Below are 22,276 nucleotides of genomic sequence, written 5' to 3'. Positions count from 1 at the left end.
TCATTTTTTGAACCTCGAGACTTCTATTCAATTCTTGCATTAAGTCCGGGCTCGGATCAGTACACTGCGCCCAATATGTCATCAGACGCAGAAGTCATTATATGCTATTGTCTTAAGTGTGGACTTAAGGTCGGCATCTTTGATAATTCATGGGAAGGTCTTGGAAAGACTTATTATATACCCAAAGTCGTAAGAGATGCCACAGGATTAAAGGGAGTTGGTTCCATCAAGTTAGCAACCGGTCCGGCACAGGTTGGAACTATCATAGAAAATAGGTATGCGATCTAAAGTTCTCAAGTTCAATACAACTATACTCATTCGTCTTAGTTCTCTCCAAGATTTGGCCTGCGCAAATTGCCGTGAAGTATTTGGCCTGCTATGCGATAATGCACCAGAAGGTCATCTGTTTAAAAAGTATGAGAGGTTTACACTTATAAGATAATGTCCATACTAATAGCAAATAGGGGTCAGTTACTCATATGTGCCAAGAAGATATCGATGAAATTGCAACAAACAGGGGGAAAAGCAACGTTATCTGTCACAAAAACACATGACTTGAAGAAATCCTCAAATAAGTCAAGCTCACTGTCCAGGCGACCATCGTCAATCCTACCTGGAGCTCCGGGCCCCAGCGAAATAACCCGCCAGAGTGTAGAAAAACCTTTCACTCCGGCAGCATCTTCACCGTCGATACTGGGCGATGCAAAAATCATGTCAGCGATTTGTGAGCAACGAAAAGATATTGATCGAATTGATGCTGCTGTGGGTCGCCTTGAGGATGACATGCAGTGCGTTAAGATCTTCATGGAAAATATGCGCCGTGAAACGAACACGATTCAAGATGCTCGTCTTGAAGCTACAAGTGTTGTTGAAACTCTTCAGCATGATCTCACCCGCGTGACCGAGAAAGCTGATGGAGTGAATGATCTTCGTGCAGAGCTTGATTCTCTAAACACTTCAGTCGAGCAGATGAAGAAACCCAATAGAAGGAATAATCTTCATCCGGAGTTTAATTCTCTGCGCACTCGAGTTGATGAAATGGAGAAAGCTAGCATAGGGAATGATTTTCGTTCAGAATTTGATTCTTTAAACACTCGAGTCGAGGAGATGGAGGGAGCTAGTGTGGTGGACGATCTTCGTACAGAACTTGATTCTCTACGAACTCGGGTCAAGGAGATGGAGAAAGCCTCTCGCAAGGCTTCAACCTCAGATGCTCGAGTAATAGCCACTCCTGCACCTTCTGACGAAGTACAAGAAGGACAAGTTCTGCCCAAATTGATATCTAATGAAAGATGCAGCCCGCTTAATAAAGCAAGAGATTTTTCAGTTCTTCAAAGTAGCAGGTCATTGCACCGGAAGCGCCGGTACAGTAAAGCTGAAGATGATCAAATGGAGATCCAGACTTCGAAGCTTGCAGAACTTGAAAAATACAAACGCAGAAAAGAAACGGAAGCTCAACAAAATGAAGACACGGGATCTCTCTCGATACCTCCTACTCGTTCACCAAGTAGAGAACCCGCCAGTCCTTCCAAACCTCGTATCGAATCTCCTATTCTTGGTCGTTACGATACGAATAGTGACGTCCACCGTACTAAACAAGACGATAACATTCAGCACGTTGAGCACGATACCGAAAGACAAATTTCGGAGTCACCCTCTCAACAAATCGCATCTGAAATGAACACTCCCAATGGACACAATGATTATGACGTACACCAACAAGTGCTACAAATCGCAAAAGCTAATGCAATCAACACTCCCAACGAAGTTGGTAATATTGACGAACATCAAAATTTGCAGATTATGTCAAAAGCCGCTGGAAAGTGTAGTTCCAATGAACCTAGAGATGATGAAGGGCGACAATATCTACGGAACAACTCGAAGGCTACTCAAACAATTAATCTTGATGAAAACAGCAATAATGAAGAACATCAAAATTTGCAGCAAGTCTCACAAGCTACCTCAAATACGCTCCTGGATTCATCTCAAGCGCTTTCCCCAGCTCAACAACTCAATATCTCTCCAGCAAACTCAAATGGGAATCAGTTTACGTCTCACCTAGATCAACCCCAACACCATCACCGAAGTCGAAAACAATTGGAGATTCCCAACTCTTCTCAATCAGAATCCTCACAGCATACCCAAGAACAACAGCTTCCATCTAATTCCCGTCGAGGTCCTGGCCGTCCTAAAGCCCCTCCGAAAAGACACAATCTTTTCACTCCACATAAACAAGATCGTTCCGCTGCTAATGCACCCCACTCTGCCCGAGGTCTTGGTCATCTTGATGACGCTTCAGATATAGAAATGCAAAGTACAGCTCAATCCCACCCACGTCGTGGCCGTCCTAAGGGAGTTCCAAAAAAGCCTTTCATTACTCCCGGCACTATCTCAAATGGTCCCGGTAGCGAAGAACTATCTACATTAGGGAGAGCATTGCGGGGCCGCATACTTCCCGTTCCAAATTCAAGTCCTTTGGTCAGGGAATTTGCAAATAAACAAAGCAATCTAGTAATTGATTTGTCCTCTGGCAACGAACGTGAGGGTTCTGAGCCTCCTGGAGATATTAATGAGAGCCTGACTCAAACTACTCGGTCGCAAAAGACTTACGTCTCGGTGCCCCTAAATAGTGAAAAAGAGAATCCATCTCGCCCCGCCAAAAGACAACGAAGAAATACCCGCAATTCTCGTCAAAGACCTTCCGTTGATTTGGATAAAGCTCTCGCTTCCAGACCCGAATCTGGGAATATTACAAGCGATGAGGCGGTAGAAAGTGATTCTATGGATACCGGAAACGAGAGACAGACGAGATCGATTTCGAAACGTTCAAGGGAATTTAAGGGGTCTCCGGTGGATGATGATGACAACTATGTGCCGCCTCGTTCAGTCAAGTATTATAATAATGTTAAGAGGAAGAGAGCACAAAGTGAGCAGAGCAAAGAGGAAGATCGAGAAGGAGGAAAGGGAAATGAGAATGCAGATGCACAGGATAATGGACAAGAGAGGCAAGGAGAAAGAGGTAGAGGAAAGGAACGTCCAAAAGAACAAGAAAGACGAGAACGAAGAAAAAGTACACGAAGAAGAGAAGTAGAGAGCAGAGAGGAATTGGTTCAGGAAGCTTTGGGGAGAGAAGGCGAAGGAGAAGGAGAAAGGGGAAAGGGAACGGAACGTTCAAAAGATGAAGTAGGGAGAGAAAGAGGAAAGAGTACACGAAGGAGAGAAATAGAACGGAGAGAGGAACTGGTCAAGCAAGCGTTGGAGAGGGAATGATTGATGATGAGATTGTCAAGGTTTCTGCAAATACAGAAGATCGGGGGGTGTATAATAATACCTACCTATTGGTAGAATAAACATCATCTCCTCCCGCCTATTCGATTTTGAAATCAATAATCAAATTTTAATCCGTATCTATCCTTGTCTCTCTACCTCTATTAACCCTCCCCTTCCTTTTCATATCGAGCTGCATTCTTACTACATTCTAAATATCTCATCATATCTCTAATATGAATATTTTTGAATATCGAATCCCTTCAAATATTATCCATTCATTCATTCGCTACCTAAATACCCATTTCCGATCCTACAATTAACCGATTCAGTTCGATTCAATGTTATGCCAACGGGCCTTCCACCCCAAAAATTATTTTGCTATTTCGTTCTGACATCCACAATTATATATCATATCATATCATATCGTCAGTTTCATTTTCAATTCCAATCAACTACATCCCATGTATTTACTCAACGAGAATCGACTTCTGCTAATTCATCCATCATGTACATCTGACCGCTCATACTCATCCCAAGTATCACTCCTCCACAAACATCACAATCAAAAATCAAACTCTCCTCTGAAACTCTCCACATCCATCCCCGCCACAACACGTTCCGATAAATCTCTTCTCCCCATCTGACTGAAAACTCTTCGCAACGTATCATACAAATTAGTGCTTTGATTTTGCGAGATCATCCTCTCAAGATCCGCCTCACTGACACTTCCACCACCCAGTACATCTCTTGCCTTTTCTTTACCTTCATTCTCTACAATTTTATGCATAGCTAATGCACCTAGAAGATGAGAAGCCGCTTCGTCAAAACATCCAATATTGATGCAAGAAACACCAAGGTTGTAGCGGGCTCGTACGAAATTGATGCGAAGTGTGAGCGCTTTTTCGTAGGCGGCAATAGCCTCTTCGCTGCGGCCTGAATTCGCGAGGGTGGCACCGAGACGATTCCATAAGAGATGAACTTGGTCTCTTTGATTCGAGGTTCCAGATTCAGTGGAGGCTAGAGCTGCGGTGAAACAATCGACTGCTTTATCGTACTCTTCAGCACCGTAGAAAAGGACTCCGAGACCTACTTGCACATCTGGATCCATGTGTTCGCCATCTGGTGAAAGTTGAGCGGCGCGAATGAATAAATCAGTAACCTTTTCATGAAGTTGATGCCGGTCAGTGAAGCCGATGTCGTTTTCAGAAGACAGGGAGCCCGGTTCAATGATAGATGGATATTTGATGGAGAGCCAACGCTCAAGTGTACGATAAGCGGTACTATCGTAACCTTCGTTTGTATAGGAAACTGCTAGGCCCATAAGGGCTGTAAGATTCATAGGATCAACTTTCAAAGCCTGTTCCAAGGCTCGAATTGCCGGGGTTTCCTTTTCATTTTGGGCTTGTGCTGAACCTAACAATACCCATGCATCGACGTGCTGGGGATCTTTTTGTACGGCGGCCTCAAAAGCTAGTGCAGCGAGGGATAAGTTACCTCCCTCGTGCATTATCCGCACACCTTCATCGAATGGGTTGGAGATGTCTTTGAACAGGTTCTCGTTTTCAAACATATAATCTCCGAGTTGTGGATCGCGGAATGGCGATTGGTGTGTTCCTACAGCATCAAATCCGTCCCATTGATCGAATTCGCTTATGTGCATACCGTTTAGGCTTTGTTCGCCGGCCATTTCCCTAGCCGCAGCATTTTCAGCTTGCATACCCTTCCAAATAGATTCAAAATCCCCAAATTCATTAGTTTCAGATTCAAGGACTGACCTATCCATTTCATTTAATTCTCCTTCCGCCGCCAAACTCTCTTCGAGCTCCTTTCCTTGCAAATCAATCTGCTTGAATTGCTCTTCCCAATTTTGATCGTCGAGTTCAACCATCTTCCCCTTTCCTTTATCTTGTTGTAAATCCTGCGCAGGTTGTTGATACTGTGGTTGATTCATCATATTCATGCCCATACCCATTCTGTTCATGCCCATCATTCCCATGCCCATGCCCATGCCCATTTGAGGACCTTGATATGAATAACCATTCGACATGTTTTGTGTCATAGGACTCGCAGAACGCGCGGAGCTAGATTGGCCCATCTGTTGAAATCTAGCAAAATCCGCAGGACTGAATGCTGTACCTTTGGGAGCTTGGAACGCGGCCTCCATCATTGCCTGCTCTGACATTCCTGGCATTCCAGGATTGAACTCCTGAGCCCATCCTCCAACAGCTGGAGACGGAGACCCGTTTCTCATTTGTGCGTTTTGATGAAGATCGTGTTGCATAGCGAAAGCTTCTGGTGGGAGTTGACCATTTTGTTGCATAAAATCGTTCATCATCTGCCAATATGCGAATCAGTAAATAATAACATCCTCTCGAGATATACTGCGTTGACAAAGGCATATTATCCTGAATTACCTACATGATCTTGACTTCCGTTCATATTCATACCGGAGCGCATGCCCTGCATACCGCCTCCAGGCGCTCTACCGACCAATCTATCTCTCTGTAAACTCTTGTCATCCTGAACATGTTTGGTGAATTGACTAAGAGGGTTTCCTGCTGCCGAGCATTCTGCACCGCCCATGAAAGACATGGCTGATTAAAATCGAATTTATATCTTTCGTAACTCGTAATGATGGGGTCACTCTTTGCCGTTTGCGTTTGTCACTTTATTTAGTGATCTTGATGTTAAAAGTCTGGTCTGATATTCAAAAGATAACTTTTGATGGGAATGTAATTAGACAGGAATATATTATACAAAAAGGAATTAAGATTCTTTGTAATTATGATAGATCACCAGGTGGATGTTTAATAATTGTTTTCGTGACTGATATGGTCGAGTGGATGCAGGAGAATACTTAACATGCATGAGAACGTGGATGAACTGTGGGGTCGCGGTACATTAGAAGTTCAATCGGACCACCTCGGTTGAACAACACAAACACCGATTAGAGTGCAACTCTGTACTGTTGTAACTTGTAAGGGGTTGGTCACATGTTTTGTTTTTTCAATCGTTTTTCTCGAGATTTATCTGTATACAAACGAGTTGAGCTGACTAGGTAGGTATGTATCAGATCAAAGTAACTTTGGCCTTGGAGTTGAATCGTAAAACGATTATTAAGTAGACAGCATATATCGTACACATAAGACATATCACGTACCACGATATTAGGTGTTGAGTTACATATATAGCAGGTGGCGAGAGGTATAAAATTGTACATTTTGAATAAAAAAGTTACACTCTGTAAGATGCACTGAGTGGAATTTATATGAATTCTTGCTGTGATTCAGATCTTCAACTCGTCATGCCTGATCAGATCAAAGCCTTTGTATTACGACCGAATAAGTTTCTGGGGGTTATAATACAAGGCGAAAAAGAGGAAGCGTCCATAAAAGTAGAGCTGCATAGAAGATTCAGCAACTTTTGAGACTTCCCATACACCTCTAGTAGATGACTAACGCCTACCCAAATTCATCATACAAAGTGTTCATTCGATCATTCGTTAATCGATTCGCCCGTTAGTCGACATAACACCCTAATATTCAGCCTTCTCCTTAAAATGATGAGCCTCTTCCACCGCGGTCACCGCGGTCACCACGGTCACCACCATATCCTCCTCCACGTCCACCACCGTATGATCCACGTCCACCGCGGTCATTGTTGCCGAATCCACGATCGTTGCGCTCACGGCCTCCAGCGCTTCTCTCGCCAAGACTGTAATCAACTCTCAGTCTTCGGTTGAAGACCTCTTTTCCTTGTAATTGTTCAAGAGCCTTCATGGCACTATCAACATCAACAAAGTCTGCATGGGCGAAACCTCTTGGCTGTCCAGTGCGTCTATCAATAGCAACACGAACGTCAATGACATTTCTAACCTCGCGGAACAAGCTGTTCAAATCGGCATCAGACATCTCGAAGGCGAGGTTTCCGATGAAGAGGCACTTGGAAGGTGGGTTTTGATCTCTGATCTTTGGTGTTCTGTTGACGTAGTTGACAACAAGTCTGCGGCCCTCAAAGATAGTTTGGTTCTTGGCTTCAATGGCTGCAGTTGCGGACTGAACATCTGCGAAGTCAATGTAGGCAAATCTGAAGATATTGTTAGTTATGGTTTATGAAAAATAGCAACATATTGAATGTTTACCCCTTGCTCAAACCTCTAGCATCTCTAGTGACTCTGACATCGGTAATAGTTCCGAAGTGCTCGAATTCCTTCTTAAGATCCTCTTCGGTAATGTCGAACAACAAGTTACCAATGTAGACACCATTGTTAGGCTCAATGGAAGGACGATCTGCGTTTCTGTCCCTGCTACCAAAGCCAACGTTTCTGGATCCGAATCCAGTTGCTTGAGCAACGGTTTCCTTGGCCTCTGAGGCATACTCTGAGACGGTCTCTGCGGCAGAATTGATAGCTGATCGAACGGCTCCTTCCTCTTGTGCATCTGCGTTCTCTTCTCTAGCATGTGCATCATCACTTGCAAATCTTCGGAATACTGCTGTTGATATTCTCTCGTTTGAAGCTCTGACAACGAATGGGGAAGTGGTGTTGATGGTGCGAGGTTTAGAGACGAAAGAGGCGTTGGAAGCAGCTCTGAGAGCGGCACGACGGACGAAATGCCTTCAGCAATCATTAGTTTTGAGTTCAGAATAATGAGATTGCTACATGCGAACTTACATATTTGCGGCTTTGTTAGAAGAAATCGGGTTTATGAGAGATTTCTATTGAATGAGGGGCAAAAAATGAAGATTGTTGTGATATTGAGATCGATGGCCAAAAATATTATTTCGATTTTTGTTTCTTCGATAAACTTGTACAGAATTGGTTTAGCGCTACCCTGGCGTTTTAGAGCTCAGTCCACCCCCGCATGATTACAATTAATTCATAAATCAATCCATGATAATGGAGTCTCGATAATATAAAACATTGACTGACCGACTGTACTTGTCTTATGTATCTTACCCATCTAGCTGGAGGTACTTGAAAGAATGAAAACAATCGGTTTATCGACAGGAAGTACGTGTTACCTCTTTTCTCACATTTTTCATATCTATTGTGTCATCTTCATCATTATCATCCGCTGTGATGTGTCTCTTGAAGACGAAGATAAGACTGGAATGCATATCTCATGTCTGCAACTGCAATCTGTTTTCGAATACTTTATCTTTTGAACAGCTCATGAGCCACCATATCTTTCCTGAGATTACTCCCACAATCGTGAGTTATGTGGGCAGCAGTTGGATGTTCCATTTCTAGATCCTGAACTGGGCAGCAAGTATCACTGTAAAGCCAGGCCGTTTTTTCATTGCAAAAAAATACATCTGATTTTGCCTAATACAAAGGGTAGATTGAGTTCTGGGTGATGTATCCGCAAGGTCATTGCATTTCAAGGAAGTCCATGAAGTACTTGGTTAGATCATTTCACGTGTTGGCTAATGAACTGAATATGACTTCCTTTATGTATATGTTTGAATATCTCAATCAGCTCTTGCTCTTTTACAACTGCGCCGGGTTAACTTTGATTAGAAGATACCAACAGGTGTCAGTGTGATGCTAAAGAAGAGGTAGTTGCTAAATACTCATTGGTACACTTCAGGAATAATCAGACAGGAGCATTGAAGGATACTTTCATGATACCCAGATGAATGGCGGGGCCTTCCAAGCTTCAACTCTGCTTCTAACATTGGCTTTTTGCCGACTTTGAGAGCTCAAAATGCCTTTACAAGCGGTTGAGGTGAGGAATTTATAATAATTTCCAGAGTTGTAGTATTGTATATTGCAGTCAACTAATCATTTGTTTTGTTATCTAAGCGATAAGATAAATACAATTTATTCAAATCTTAATTCCTTTCAAGAATATTCATCACTTCTTAGGGCATTGGCTCTTTAGTTGAAGACCGAGAATTGTGGTCTACTATGGTAAAAGAATAAAAGTCGCTCATGGACGGTGAATCTGTTCAACACCATTCGTATATATCTTTAGGATCCTTCTCTATGCAGTTGCGGGGTTTAGATCGGAAGCACCAAACCGTATCTAGACTAGATTAGAGGTCAAGTCAAAATGGGTCAGCTAGATTCCACCATCATTCAAAAAGCACATCCAAGTCCATCAAGAACGTTAACCATACCCCATAAAAGACACAATCCAGTCAAATGGACATAAACTATACAATAATTGGCACGGCAAAAGACCTGGGAAATGGCCTCTTTTCAACAGTCGATTTAAATTCTGGAGATTCTATCATTTTCATACAAAAACCCCTTTTGTTGATTGCCGAGAATCAGGCACTGCATCGAGTGTGCGCCAATTGTTTTCTAGAAGCAGGAGAAGGAGTGGAGCTACAGCCCTGCTCGAGTTGCGGTGTTGTCAAATTTTGTTGTGATGATTGCGAAAAGTTGTCACTGGATTCCGAGGGTTCCCACGGAGCAGAATGTGACCTTTTCAAATCAAGAAAGGCATTTGAATATTCTAGATCACAGATCAGCGCTCAAGCCGTAACGAATACTGCCTGTGCTCATTCAAATTGTCGGTTGAAAAAAGCAACCTTGAACTGTATTGGCTGCAAGGCAGTGAATTACTGCAGTAAAAAATGCGAACATCTAGACCGCTCACATCATGAGAAACAATGCAAGGCTATCCAATCGCAAAGTCTTGGGAACTCTTGGAACAAGATGCTTCCTACAGCTGTGCGTGGTACCATTCAATTGGTTAGCAACCCAGAAGCACTGGCAAAAGATTCACTTTTAATGGACCTTGCATCTCACGAGGACGACCTCAGAAGTGTCCAATCAAAATGGGATAATATATCATTACAAGCCCATGCTGTAGTGAATCTTCTTCAACGGAAACCAGAATTTATCAAACATGCTATTGAGTCTCTCTGTCGGGTAACAACAATCCTCTGTTTTTGATTTTATCCTTACTAAAACGGATCTGCAGCTCTCTACTAATGCGTTTCGTGTCGAATCTAATATTGGCAATGGTCCAATTGGACTTTGTCTTGATCCCTTGCTGGCACGCGCCAACCATCGCTGTCATCCAAACGCAGCTGTAACATTCGATGGAAAGCGTGCTACACTCCTAGCTCTCTCCCCTATCGCCAAAGGAGAGCAGATATTCATATCCTATATCGACGAAACACAACGACGAGAAGTTCGTCGAGAAGCCTTGGCAAAAACTTGGTTTTTTCAATGCCTTTGTTCTCGCTGCACGGTATTCCAAAGTGTATATGGTAATCTCGTCGATCATCCCATGGTTTCAACGCCTGTACTTGATAAGCTCGTCGCTTTTCAAGAAACTTATAAGTTTGCAAAGGCTAGAGTAGCAGACGAAAATCCAGAGACAATCACCAGGCTCTTCTCTTTACTCCATGTATTACGACATATCGAAGTCACGATCTCAAGTGTTCATAAAATCTACCCGAATATTGACCGACGTCTCGAGTTTTTGGAAAAAGCTCTAGGGAATTTAAATGATTTTATCCTCTTACAACGTTACGCGCAACAACCTTTACCAACAGTCCTTAATGAAATCTATCTTATTTATCTAGAGAAAGCGGACTATATCTCTGCGCTTATCGTACTAATTTTCTTAATCATTCATGCAGATCCCATTAATTACCCAAGTCCATATCATCCGCAACGTGTCACTAGAATACTGGCATTACAAAGATTGTGTAAATTTCTTGCAAGCTTGGATCCTGAAGAGTTTGGAAAATGGGAGATGGACAACCTGAACGAAGGAAGGCAAGGGAGACTAAAGAATATCGACTGGATTAGTACGTGTCAGTTGGTTATGTATGGATTGAGAGAGACAGGAAATAGATCCTGGGGAGAACAGAGTGGAGTCATGAGGGGGTTGGAGGTGGATATTACGGATGTGGAGAGTATTCAGGAGAAGAGGGGAGATGGAGAGGTAGGGAGAACGTTAAAAGCATGGGCTAGGGGAAAGGATGCTAGTGGCTTAGGCGAAATTTATGCGGAGAGGTTGGGGATGGGTCTGAGGGAGCTATCTGGCTTGGTTTGGGATGCTTTGGGCGTTGCGAATGGGGGGGCGGAGGTTAACTAAGGCTTTGAATTTATGATAGGCGAAGAGGAGAAAAACAAAGTCTGGGGGTGGGGGGGGGGGGGGGTAGATATGAACGAAAAAATCCGGATGGGAGTCAAGACGGGAAAAAAGGGTCACATCACAGTTCAATTTGCGAAATGATGGCTATCTCAAATATTTGCAGCACGAAGTATTCTTTCAAGTTGAGTCAGATGCATACATATGAGGTTTTAAGACACGTGTTACGAAATATGAATTAGGAAGCATGACATATAATGACTGCATCAGAAATCACTACTACCACCTGGCCCTTTTCAAGCCAATTTATGAAGCAGGCATGAATTATGATTTTGATAATATGAGATATCTGACACTCCGACAGAATAGGAACTATAACCCTAACCATAATTCCCTCGATGATTCTCATACTCATACTAATGAATACCCTCCAAACCAACCCAAATACTCTAGAGACAACGAAGATGGTGTGAAAAAATAACCCCCACCTCAAATTCACATACCCACCTACCATACCAATCGAAGAATTTCCTAAATTTTGCTCACCCCACACAAAGGCTCTCCTATCCCAAACCAGCCCCCAAAAAATCTACAAGTGTGTAATAATTTGTGATCTCTACCTCATTTCCGTATCGTTAAAACAACATTCCCATGTGATGTTATCCCACAGAATGGCAGCAGAGTGACACAGTTTCAGTATTCTATGCATTTACCGAAGCGAGGTTGTGTTGAAGAATCTATGTTGATCTAATCCAATTAAGAGCGCTGGGTATGTCTATTTTGGACTACAGATCAACAGTTGGGATATCGTCACGAAATGCGCCTGGATGTTACAGAGGGGCTTGTTTGGTAGCCTAGGGCTATGTTTTGTGGCGAGGAATTTAATAATTCTCTACTGGTTTGTACACAGTACGTTTGTTGACTGATTACATTAAACCTTAGAGGTTAAGAGGAATATCATGATTTTCTAGTATCGCATACGCAATAAAGCCTTGTATATTTCGAATCCTGCTGCAGGAGAAATATCTTATTTCTAAGCTGAAGGTTTGCACTGCTGTAGTATTTTTCAAATACACACGAAAGAAGTTACCTGTACATCGCTAAATAATGCCAATCACTGATCAAAAACAAGCGAATCATCGATCTTTCTCAGAAATTACTCTAATGCACCATTTCCCAGATGAAAATAATAACAGGCATAACTTAGGAGCATGTATCTCGGTCAATACTAGCTCGTACTCATCGATCATCGAGAGATCTGCTCAGAACTAGTTATACAATAATAGCAATTGGTCGGTCGTCTGACGTTTCTGTGACTGCAGAATCAAGGAACTCCCCCAGCCAGGGACTGGATTTCCCGACATTCATAAGTGAGAGGCGAAGCTTTGGATGGTAAACCCGGGAGGTAACTGTCGTGATATGATAGACTTATGAAGGAATTTCTAGATGTGTCCAGAGAAAAGTCAGGCAGCAGATCTGCAATTTCGAAATAAGTGACTTCCCACCGTTTTTTTGTAATGGAATTATTGGACATAGCAGGCAAAAATCCAAAGGCTGGATCTGTTAAGTAGTTGCCTTGGGGCAATTGATTTCTGACCGTACTGTCTCTTAAGTTCCTCAATTTTGCCAAAGAACGAGGTGTATTGGCAAATGAGTTTGCAAATGCACACGCTGATGGAGACTGTCCTAATGGTGGTGAGCCAAGCTGCGGGTAGCTTTACTCTATATTATCTGTGGACTCCGATGCAAGGTGTTGAAAATACTCAGCTACGATCCCTTTAAAATGCAACTTTGAAAGATCGTTGTCATCTAGAAGACCAATTTCGTATACAGGATAGTTCGATTCACTTGGACTAAACTGCGACCAGCAGGATATCGTAGTCGAGGTTCATTGCTGTTTACAATACTCTGACAACCAAATCCGGATTCGTTAGTTGATGGAGATTCTTTTTCAAAGTGCCTCCGCCTTTGGGCTTGATCTTGAACCTGGTGAAAACCCAAGAGTTTGAGGAGCGCTATATTCAAAAAAGAGAAAGAAAATAATCGCACTTATTAAATGCCCTGCCGATTGGAGAAATGTGAAGGTGAAAACCGGTTCGTAATAATCATTTCCGCTTGGCGAGTACAAAAATGTTGAGAGTATGAATACATAGTTAGAAATAATACTGATATTTGGAGTGCGAATATGCTATGGAGAAATAAAAAGGATAGTTGATCATTGAGATGGGTTGCCACATCTATATATATGTGTGTGTGTGTGTATAGGGAAATAACCTTCCATTACCTCTACAAGGCAAAGAAGTCGCTTAACTCTTTTCTTCCCGTAACAATTCAGTGAGGCACCCGGCACCTTGAAAGTTGAGAATAGAATGTTCTTCCTTGGAACAACTTGGAGTATTAGAAAATTAGAGTTGTGGAAAGAAAATGACTTGGTAAGAGATTTGTATTCCCACTATATAAGGTTTCAAAGTTACTCATGTGAAGACTGGATGAAATCAACACTCGGCAAGGAAATGATGTTCAAGAATGTGAAGGAACTATAAAGGTACCTTTTTAAACATGCATGAGACAGTGTTGCTCTTCTATCACGTTGGAATATTCAGAACACATAGTCCGGGAAAGTAATTTAAATGTATTTGTATTCAGATTGGGTATCGCCTGCTAGCCTATTTGCATCCAGCAAATCACAGCCGCAGCTGGGTATGAAACTAATATTTATGCAAGTGTATCGTAGCCATTGACAAATCTTGTTACTCAAGAAACGTGGATATGACATCAAATGTCCCATTAGCAGTCGTCTAATGTATGCAAATCGCTAATACATGTCATAACTGAAGTGCGAGGTTTGCAAACTATTTAAGATCGGTATATCTGATTAGATGATACCATACCATACTTACTCTCTGTCGCTCTTTCCTCTCCATCCTCTGGTTGGGGTCTCTCCTTGTTTGGATTGAGCGTTGGACAAACTAGGCTTGACTCTGATCTTTCCACCCCATTTCTCAGACCAATCCAAATTGACAATAGCTCCATCAGCTTCTTGACTATCTTGTAATTCGACGAAGCAGAAATGGCTGTTGCCCTCTCTTGGCTCTCTTGGAGAGCACAACTTGCTGACCCACTTAACAGTATACTCGCTGAAAAGCTCTCTAATCTCTGCCTCGGTTGCTGCCTCATCTCCGAAATCTGGTAAACCACCGACATAGATTCTTTGCTTCTCAACAACTTTTCCTGAGGCTCCTCCGGATGCACGACTGACTTTAAGACCCCACTCGTTGCCATCGAACATCTTAACTGCATCATTGACTTGAGTATTGTTGGCAAGATCAACGAAACAGTAATAGTGGTTGCCACCTTCCTCAACCTTGGAAGGGTGTGGAGAGATCAACTTGCTAACAACTTCAACATCAAAACCTTCAAAGATTTCTCTGATCTTGCGGTTTGCTGTTTCTTGATCATCAATTCTTGGTAGTCCTCCAACGTAAAGTCTTCGACCATCCTGGGAAGAAGTGTCTACTTGACGTTCTGGACGCTGAGAAGTTTCTCTGTCAGAGCTCTTCCAGCGGTCGTTTGTGTAGAGAGGTGTCTCTGACGAGCTTCCTTGTGGGCGAGTGCTGCCTGTATTTCTGTTAGTGATAGTTTTACGGAGTTGTGGTATAAATTTGGTGAAAGGTAAAAATTCAATGCTTGGAGATTCACTCACGGTCTGATCTCACACCAGGCTTAACTCTAAGTGTACGGTTCTTGAATTCTTGACCATCATAACGATTCAAAGCCTCCTCAGCCATATCCTTGGTGGTGAAAGTAACGAAGCAGTAACCAGGGTTGCGCTTTGTCACGGAATCGATGGACATATGAACAGTTCGAGATTCACGTGGAACATCTTGGAAAATGGTTTCAATATCCTCTGGAGTGGTATCATAACTTAAGTTACCAACGTAAATGCGACGACCTTCCTCAATAGCCTTGTCCGACTCTGTGAGTTGTGAAGATTTTCTTGGCGAGTCACCTGCCTCGTTTCGAGAAAATCTCCCCTGGCCTGGAGATGGTCGATCACCACCATCCTTACCGCCAACTCCACGATTTCTTGAAGATGACCAAGGAGAAACTCTCTCTTCGCCGCTTGGGCTTTGAGGAGTGTCTTGCTTAACGCGCCAGTTGTTGGAGAACATTTTGAAGGTTGAAAATGTGGGGTTTGGGAATCGAAATTGTTGAATTTGGATTCAAAATTAAATTTTTTGAGTTCGTAGTTAAATAGAGAAATACTCCACGGTCTATGAATATCAAAAATATCAAAAATTGGAGTTGAAGCTGAGGAAATCTTGTTGAATAAATTTTCAAGATGAATAAAATTTTCCGCTCAAACACTAGAGAAGGGAATTACATCACGTGCTTAGATATCTTTTTCGCTTATCGATACCGCCCGGCAGTATTTTATTTTTTTCGATAATCTTTATCGCACACCCCGCCATGGCAATTGCATTGCATTACACAGAGAATCAGTATCCTCGAGATTGTAGACTTCAAAATGGCTACAAATACTACCAAACCCATACATAGTCTTATCATTGACGCAGGACCAATTATTAAGAATGACCCTTCGGTCTCTACGCTTCTTGGCCAAGCAGAACACCTTTATACTATTCCCCTCGTTATCGACGAAATCAAAGATGCCGTTACAAGAGCCAGATTCGAGACTATATTATTACCTTTTCTCAAATTAAGAGCGCCTAGATCAGCCAGTATTAAAGTTATAACTGAATTCGCGCGGAAAACAGGTGATTTGGAAGTACTCAGCAGACAAGATATTCATTTGATGGCTTTAGCATATGAGCTTGAATGTGAACGAAATCATGGAGATTGGAGATTACGAAGTGTACCAGGACAAAAGAGATTGAACGGAGCACCTCCCGCATCATTAAGTGGCGAAAGACCTGCCGATGCCACAGAGGCACCACAAACGACTACAGATGCAGCGGCGCAACCAGCAATCGAAACCAGAGGCGCATGGGGAACATCAATACCTCAAGCAACAGAAGAATCTAAAGTGGAGACACAGCCCATTGAGGAAGCATTGGAGGCTACCCATATATCAACAGCCGATGATGCAAAGAGCGCAGAGAAACCAGCAGAGGATGTAGTCACAGAAGAATCGACCAAAGACGGAGTCACAGAGGAACAAACCCAAGAACCAACTTCCACAACGGAGCCCGAGACTATTCCAGAAACAATAGAAGAAGTTCCCGCCTCTGAATCCGACGCCGAATCTGACGGCGAAGGCTGGATCACCCCCTCCAATCTAAAAAAGCATCAACAAAAAGACACAAACTCCTCCTTCTCCCCCCAAGAAGAATCCAAAACCATCCAAGTAGCAACCATCACCACCGATTACGCCATGCAAAACGTAATGTTACGCATGAACCTCAACCTTCTCTCCCCCTCTCTCCAACGCATCCGCCAGCTCAAAACCTGGGTTCTAAGATGTCACGCCTGTTTCTCCATCACTCGAGAAATGACCCGACAATTCTGTTCCCGCTGTGGCAAACCCACTCTCCTCCGTACCTCCTGCTCAACCGATAAAGACGGAGTGGTAAAAATCCATCTCAAGAAAAATATGCAGTGGAATAACAGAGGAAATGTATACAGTGTCCCCAAACCAGTTGCCGGGACAGCGAATGGAAAGAATATCAAAGGGGGTGGTAAAGGAGGATGGGGTAATGATTTGATATTGGCGGAGGATCAAAAAGAATACGTGAGGGAAATGGCGACGGAAAAGAGGCGCAAGGAAAAGGATCTTATGGATGAAGATTATCTACCTAGTATCTTGACGGGAGATCGTGGAAGAGCCGGTGGAAGACCAAAAGTTGGAGCGGGCAAGAATGTCAATTCAAGGAAACGACATTAGGTAGAATAGAATTAGTAAAAGTAATCTCAAAATTGATTCCCCCCAAAATCGACTCAAGTACTTGCACCAAACACATTTTTCTTAAACTCATAGCCAAACATGCTTTTGAAATTGTGAATTTCCTCGATTCGGTGCTAGAAAAACAATCTCATCTCTATAGCGAGAAAAGAAGAGTATGGACTTGCAAGCAAATGGCAATTCCTTCATCCCCTACAACCACCAGAAATCGAGATTTCTCTCTTTCTCCTACACACGAAGAACCAACAGATAGATATAAGAATCCCTCGTCCAGAAACGCCAGTATACTCCGCACATTCCCTTTCAACCACCCATTCCATTCCACCCACTAGCCTGAGCTTTCTCGCAGCCAATTATTCAATTCAGCCTTGCCTTTCTCTTCCTACACATTTTGACGATTGAACACAGCGCGCGTTATTGCACGAATTTGCCATTCTTCCCCTTCTTCCCTCGATTCGTGTGCTACTCATGTCAAGTAGCCCCCCATCTGTACCTCGAGAAGAGGTGAGAGATATTTATTGGCCCAAAACTTTGAGATCCTCTGATTGCGCACGGATTAGCAATTACTCCTTTCACCCATTTCTGCCCGCAATTGCAATCCCATCTCCCATCTCCCATCCTCCTCCTTCTCTTCCCCTTTCCCCAAAAATCTCCAATCCCAATCCCAATTCCAAACACAAAACACAAAACACAACAAGTTAATAAAAAAGACCACTCACTCTGTTGCACCAAAAGCAATCCATATCTCTTCTTCAACGTAACTCTATGTCTCGAATACTTGTCATCCGGGCTGAATCTGGCTGGATGCGCACTCTTGGTAACCTCGCCTCCAATCACCTTCTTCAAAGTGTACTTGCGCTTTCCGGCCGCATCGAGGGTGTACATAAGATGCATTTTGATGAGAGTTTCTAGGGTCGGTGCGGGTGCTGAGTTTTTGGGGAGTTGAGGTGATGTCTGATGGTCAATTGTTAGCGCATGCGCGATAGAAAATCAATTGCGCAGGAGAGATCAATAGAGAGAATATTCAGGGTGATTGAAGTGATTCAGGGACATACATACGGGATTGAGACTTGGTGTCGTGTGGATTGTCGGTGGTTGAAGGTTGGAGGTCTGAAGCTTCTGTGGATTAAATTTCTTGACGAACTTTTTTTTGGTAAGGATTGATCCGTTATGCAGGTGGGTTTAGCGGAGATTATCACGTGACATATGGACTCGGCTCTGTGCGCTTTCACCCTGCTGTCGTCGAGCACTTTGACTGGAGGACAGGAAGGGCATGCTTTGATCATGGACTGAAAGGAACCCGTCTAGCCATCGATTTAACAAACATAAATATAATTCAGAACTTCATGCATTATTCATTTGTGATTTAGACTAGGCTACACTAGGCTACTTCGATCATGGAAAAGTTGCTTCTAGGCACATCTCACACCATTGCCTTGAACAACTTAACCTGAAAACTATTGTAAGAGCTTCAGGTAATTGGAGAAAGAAACTGTCTCCAAAAGATAACTCACCAGCCCCCGCTTATTTCTGCGTCACCCTCTATTGCAACACTTATGAAGTGTAGCAGTCTCGCTACTCAATGATAATATTTTCTTCGTGACATAAAATTAACTATGCCACGAATATGAATAGGTCTCAAGGACAACGCTGGGCTGGTTGCTGTAGCCAGTACACACTTAAAACGCAAATGGAATATGACCTGAAGACAGCTTCCGCGTGTTGCCAATTTTTACAATGCGGAGAAAACGAAAAGCTGAATAGATAGTCAGTAGATGCTTAGGAAAATCGTGTATATACCACTTACGTTGTTCGTTGCAGCAATGGCAATGCTGTCTTCGAAAGGGTGCCAACTCATGTGTAATATCTTTTTATTGAAGTCGATTTGGTCTGCGTCTGTTTCTTTCTTCATCCTTCCACCTTGACCACCAACACCAGCAGCTGGACTACCTGCCCTCGAGTTACCCTTTTTACCATTCGCAGCTGTTGGGCTACCGGATGGGTTGATTGGTGTTGGAACACCAACCTTCTTGGCCTTGAAAGCTGATTTATCGGCTTGGAGAACCACCTCCACTTCCTTATCGGGATCCGATGGATAGATCATAAAGTTATTGTTATAACTACCAGTCATAACATTCTTAGCGTCACCAGAGAACACCACCTCAAACTTGTCAAAGATACTATCATTTTCATAAGTATCACAAAGACGTGGTCGAAGATGCTCGTGGATGGGAATTGTCTTGACAGGTTGTCTCTCCATGTTAACATCCCAGATTTTGACAGTGAGATAATCACGTGAAAGGATGTATCGACCATCATGAGAGAATCGGACGTCAGAAATGGATGAAATGATTTCCGAGAAAAACGATCGAGCAGATGGATCTTCCTCCTGTTCAAATTCTAAAGATGGTGTAAGCTAGGTCGAATTCAAAGGACAATGACATGAAACTTACGCTTTGCGTGTTGGTCGCAGAGAGCGCTCTCTCTCATATCTGCAAGCTTGATTGTTCCTTTTGAACTTGCATACATGAACCAGTTACAGCTTTGGGGGTGGAACTCTGCAGCAGTGATGACCTCAGTAAGCTCCTCCATGTTGGCGGGCTTGATATCTACGATATTGAAGCTTTGGTCTTGAATATTCAAGTTCCATAAGTTTATTCGCAAATCATCACTGCTAATGAATGTTTCCCCGTCACTGTTCACTGAAATGCTGTTGATATGGTATGCATGTGCATTTGCATATGTTCGACGTGGTACTGCGGCAACAACAGTGTCGTGATGAGTAAGGCGGGGTAATTTCAGGTCGTGAGCACTGTTGAAGTGAACGTTTGATATGGATCGAACACCTCCACCACCTCCTGCAGGATTTCCTGGAGTCAAATCATGGGAAAGGTTGTTCTCTGCAACAACTTTCAGTGACTTCTCAAACACTTTCCATAACTTTATAGTCTTATCGTTCGTTGAGAGTAGGTAATGAGAGGCATTTTGTCGTTTGCACCACTTGATCTTGTTGATCTTCTCTTCTATCTCTAATGACTTGAGGTAATCGAACTCGGGCTCGTGAGATTGAAACTCTGTGTGGAATTTGTACTCGCATGTTTTTTTCTATGAGAGCGTCAGCATTTCGGCGACTTGCACGGTCTAGACCAGAGATTGCAATTCGTACCGTCTCATTCCTTTCAAAAAGAACAACACGTCCACCTTTGTCTCCTGTAGCAAGATAATTTCCGGTGTGATCGAATTCGACTGTCGATATGATATCCGCTGTAACCCATCTTGTTAGCAATCATAGAAAGAAGTTTGCACTATCCACAGAAAGCGAAAAGCGCCATCAAGACACGGATAAATAAATTGGCATACCTTCTGTTATATCTTCGACATCGCCTTTATCACCAAAACATCTGATAACAATTTGTTAGCATTGACTTCACAGTGGTGATGCAATCAATCCACCAAACACATTGAGAACCCCCAATCCATGATTTCCCGAGTGGCAGATAAATAAGAGTATAATGGCAGGAGTATACTAACTGAGTGAACTTCCAAGTTGGAGAGTTCGGTTCCCCTTCTACCATCTTTTACGAGCTGTGCGGAGGAGATTATATCCTCTTCCTCTTGCAGGCTTATTTGGAAAAGGCAGTCGATATTGAAAGGATAACTCGATCGCGTCAGAATGTGTAAGTTTGACTTTACGGCCGATCTGTGATGCAAGGAAGGCTGAGGTATCCTGTACGTGCTAGGGTAGGTGATGGTGGTGGAGTTGTAAAAAGGTTGTAATCAAGTATTATCGACGGTGTGTGCGGTAAGACTACCCAAGGTACGAGATAAATCAAGCTATAAAAACACTTGATAGGTGGCAAGATAACGAAAGCGACAAGACTGAATATTTGAAAATCAATCTTGTTATTGGGGTTTTAAAAAGAATTGTTTGTTGTTCGTGTTGGAGGGGGGGATGGTGGGTGGTCGAAGGGGTGGTGGTATGGTAAGGGCAAGGTTTTTGGGATTGAAGGTTGTAGGCTGAGTGAGGTTGTACGTTTATTTATCGAAATTCGTGGGGTTGAACCTTCGTTATGAGATTGATTACCTGGTACAGTGCCAGTGCGAGAGTACCTATGAGATGCACCACAATCTTTGAGGTGAGGCCCGCGCTGCTGTTAAATCAAGAGGTACGAAATTTAAGGTTTTCCTTCCAATCTGATGACAAAATTAAGGCTTTCAAAATCTATTTTCTTTATACGATCGAGTACTGGTATCATGCATATGGATGGATGGCCATAAATTGATAATTATAAGGCAATTCGAATTCCCCAAAAGGGTTATATTTTATATTCTAATTGTAAATAAGATAAATAAGAAGCTGATGATTATTATCATCTTTAAGATCTAGGCACTCTTCTTTGAACAATATAGACAACTTTGGAAGTGGAAAAGTTCTTATAGTTCCCGTCGTTCCTGAATTGAATCCTTCTGACACAAGATATTCACTCATTCATTCAATCGATGATGACCCCAAATGCGGGCATGAAAGAACTTGAGTTGTCTCATTAGGTAAGCAAAGAAACATGTGTTGCTGCTTATATAATATTCCCCATCATCTCTAAGTACGTGTCTCGCGTGTCTAGTTCGTCTTCTTTGTTATACTGATTCAGCTTCGCCCCTCCATACCCCAACTATAAGGAAGGTCTCAAGCAAAAAGAAAATCTGGAATATGCGAGAAAATTGGAGTCCAATCGGCCTTGAGACCTATTACTCATGCTACCAGAAACTAGAACCTAGATTTATCCCAACTATTTTGCAAACATGTGCCAGCCTCTAGGTACGAGCTATCGAGTTGTGAACCGATTTTATCTGTGACTCCTGATCTATACGCTCAATGATGAAGAGATGATTGTAGTACGATCAATATATCTTTATATCAGTTTATCTCTCCTTTTCCCCTTCGTCTATAAGTCAAAGCAGTAGTTTTTAACCCTAAGAACACGATACTCCACTCCCTCACTTCATAAACCCAGCCTACTCATTC

The 22,276-nt window shown here is 42.8% G+C and overlaps 8 protein-coding genes across 8 annotated transcripts; 3 read left to right on the top strand and 5 right to left on the bottom strand.

The window, feature by feature from the left end:
* Positions 1-75: 75 nt before the first annotated feature.
* Positions 76-3,270, top strand: EAE97_008496 (uncharacterized protein; the record flags this gene model as incomplete). The annotated part of the gene is made up of 3 exons (XM_038879011.1): positions 76-275; positions 328-414; positions 465-3,270. 3 exons carry the CDS (start codon positions 76-78, stop codon positions 3,268-3,270), a joined length of 3,093 nt encoding a protein of 1,030 aa, XP_038730093.1.
* Positions 3,271-3,832: 562 nt separating this feature from the next.
* EAE97_008495 (uncharacterized protein) lies at positions 3,833-5,862 on the bottom strand (the record flags this gene model as incomplete). The annotated part of the gene is made up of 2 exons (XM_038879010.1): positions 3,833-5,605; positions 5,689-5,862. The coding sequence occupies 2 exons, from the start codon at positions 5,860-5,862 to the stop codon at positions 3,833-3,835; spliced, it is 1,947 nt and encodes a 648-aa protein (XP_038730092.1).
* A 602-nt stretch (positions 5,863-6,464) lies between these two features.
* Positions 6,465-8,134, bottom strand: EAE97_008494 (uncharacterized protein; the record flags this gene model as incomplete). The annotated part of the gene is made up of 3 exons (XM_038879009.1): positions 6,465-7,356; positions 7,412-7,885; positions 8,127-8,134. 3 exons carry the CDS (start codon positions 8,132-8,134, stop codon positions 6,825-6,827), a joined length of 1,014 nt encoding a protein of 337 aa, XP_038730091.1. The 3' UTR covers positions 6,465-6,824.
* Positions 8,135-9,394: 1,260 nt separating this feature from the next.
* EAE97_008493 (uncharacterized protein) lies at positions 9,395-11,354 on the top strand. Its single transcript, XM_038879008.1, has 2 exons — positions 9,395-10,153; positions 10,206-11,354. The coding sequence occupies exons 1-2, from the start codon at positions 9,419-9,421 to the stop codon at positions 11,331-11,333; spliced, it is 1,863 nt and encodes a 620-aa protein (XP_038730090.1). The 5' UTR covers positions 9,395-9,418; the 3' UTR covers positions 11,334-11,354.
* Positions 11,355-13,953: 2,599 nt separating this feature from the next.
* Positions 13,954-15,653, bottom strand: EAE97_008492 (uncharacterized protein). Its single transcript, XM_038879007.1, has 2 exons — positions 15,034-15,653; positions 13,954-14,948 (listed from the first exon to the last, which is right to left on the bottom strand). Exons 1-2 carry the CDS (start codon positions 15,500-15,502, stop codon positions 14,227-14,229), a joined length of 1,191 nt encoding a protein of 396 aa, XP_038730089.1. The 5' UTR covers positions 15,503-15,653; the 3' UTR covers positions 13,954-14,226.
* A 205-nt stretch (positions 15,654-15,858) lies between these two features.
* On the top strand, positions 15,859-17,235 carry EAE97_008491 (uncharacterized protein; the record flags this gene model as incomplete). Its single annotated transcript, XM_038879006.1, has 1 exon — positions 15,859-17,235. The coding sequence occupies one exon, from the start codon at positions 15,859-15,861 to the stop codon at positions 17,233-17,235; it is 1,377 nt and encodes a 458-aa protein (XP_038730088.1).
* Positions 17,236-17,768: 533 nt separating this feature from the next.
* EAE97_008490 (uncharacterized protein) lies at positions 17,769-18,147 on the bottom strand (the record flags this gene model as incomplete). The annotated part of the gene is made up of 2 exons (XM_038879005.1): positions 17,769-17,794; positions 17,973-18,147. The coding sequence occupies 2 exons, from the start codon at positions 18,145-18,147 to the stop codon at positions 17,769-17,771; spliced, it is 201 nt and encodes a 66-aa protein (XP_038730087.1).
* An 838-nt stretch (positions 18,148-18,985) lies between these two features.
* Positions 18,986-20,828, bottom strand: EAE97_008489 (uncharacterized protein; the record flags this gene model as incomplete). Its single annotated transcript, XM_038879004.1, has 6 exons — positions 18,986-19,009; positions 19,061-19,653; positions 19,707-20,358; positions 20,420-20,517; positions 20,614-20,654; positions 20,785-20,828. 6 exons carry the CDS (start codon positions 20,826-20,828, stop codon positions 18,986-18,988), a joined length of 1,452 nt encoding a protein of 483 aa, XP_038730086.1.
* Positions 20,829-22,276: the final 1,448 nt, after the last annotated feature.

The sequence above is a fragment of the Botrytis byssoidea genome, assembly GCF_014898295.1.
Source record: "Botrytis byssoidea strain MUCL 94 chromosome Unknown BBYS_018, whole genome shotgun sequence".
Lineage (NCBI taxonomy): Eukaryota > Fungi > Ascomycota > Leotiomycetes > Helotiales > Sclerotiniaceae > Botrytis > Botrytis byssoidea.
The sequence above is the reverse complement of the archived record's forward strand: the minus strand, read 5'-3'. Positions and strand labels throughout refer to the sequence as shown.

Coding starts and splice junctions, on each gene's coding strand:
- EAE97_008493 (XM_038879008.1), top strand. CDS start 9,419: ATGGACATAAACTATACAATAATTGGCACGGCAAAAGACCTGGGAAAT. Junction 10,154..10,205: donor CTATTGAGTCTCTCTGTCGG/GTAACAACAATC, acceptor ACGGATCTGCAG/CTCTCTACTAATGCGTTTCG.
- EAE97_008492 (XM_038879007.1), bottom strand. CDS start 15,502: ATGTTCTCCAACAACTGGCGCGTTAAGCAAGACACTCCTCAAAGCCCA. Junction 14,949..15,033: donor GCCTGGTGTGAGATCAGACC/GTGAGTGAATCT, acceptor ACAGAAATACAG/GCAGCACTCGCCCACAAGGA.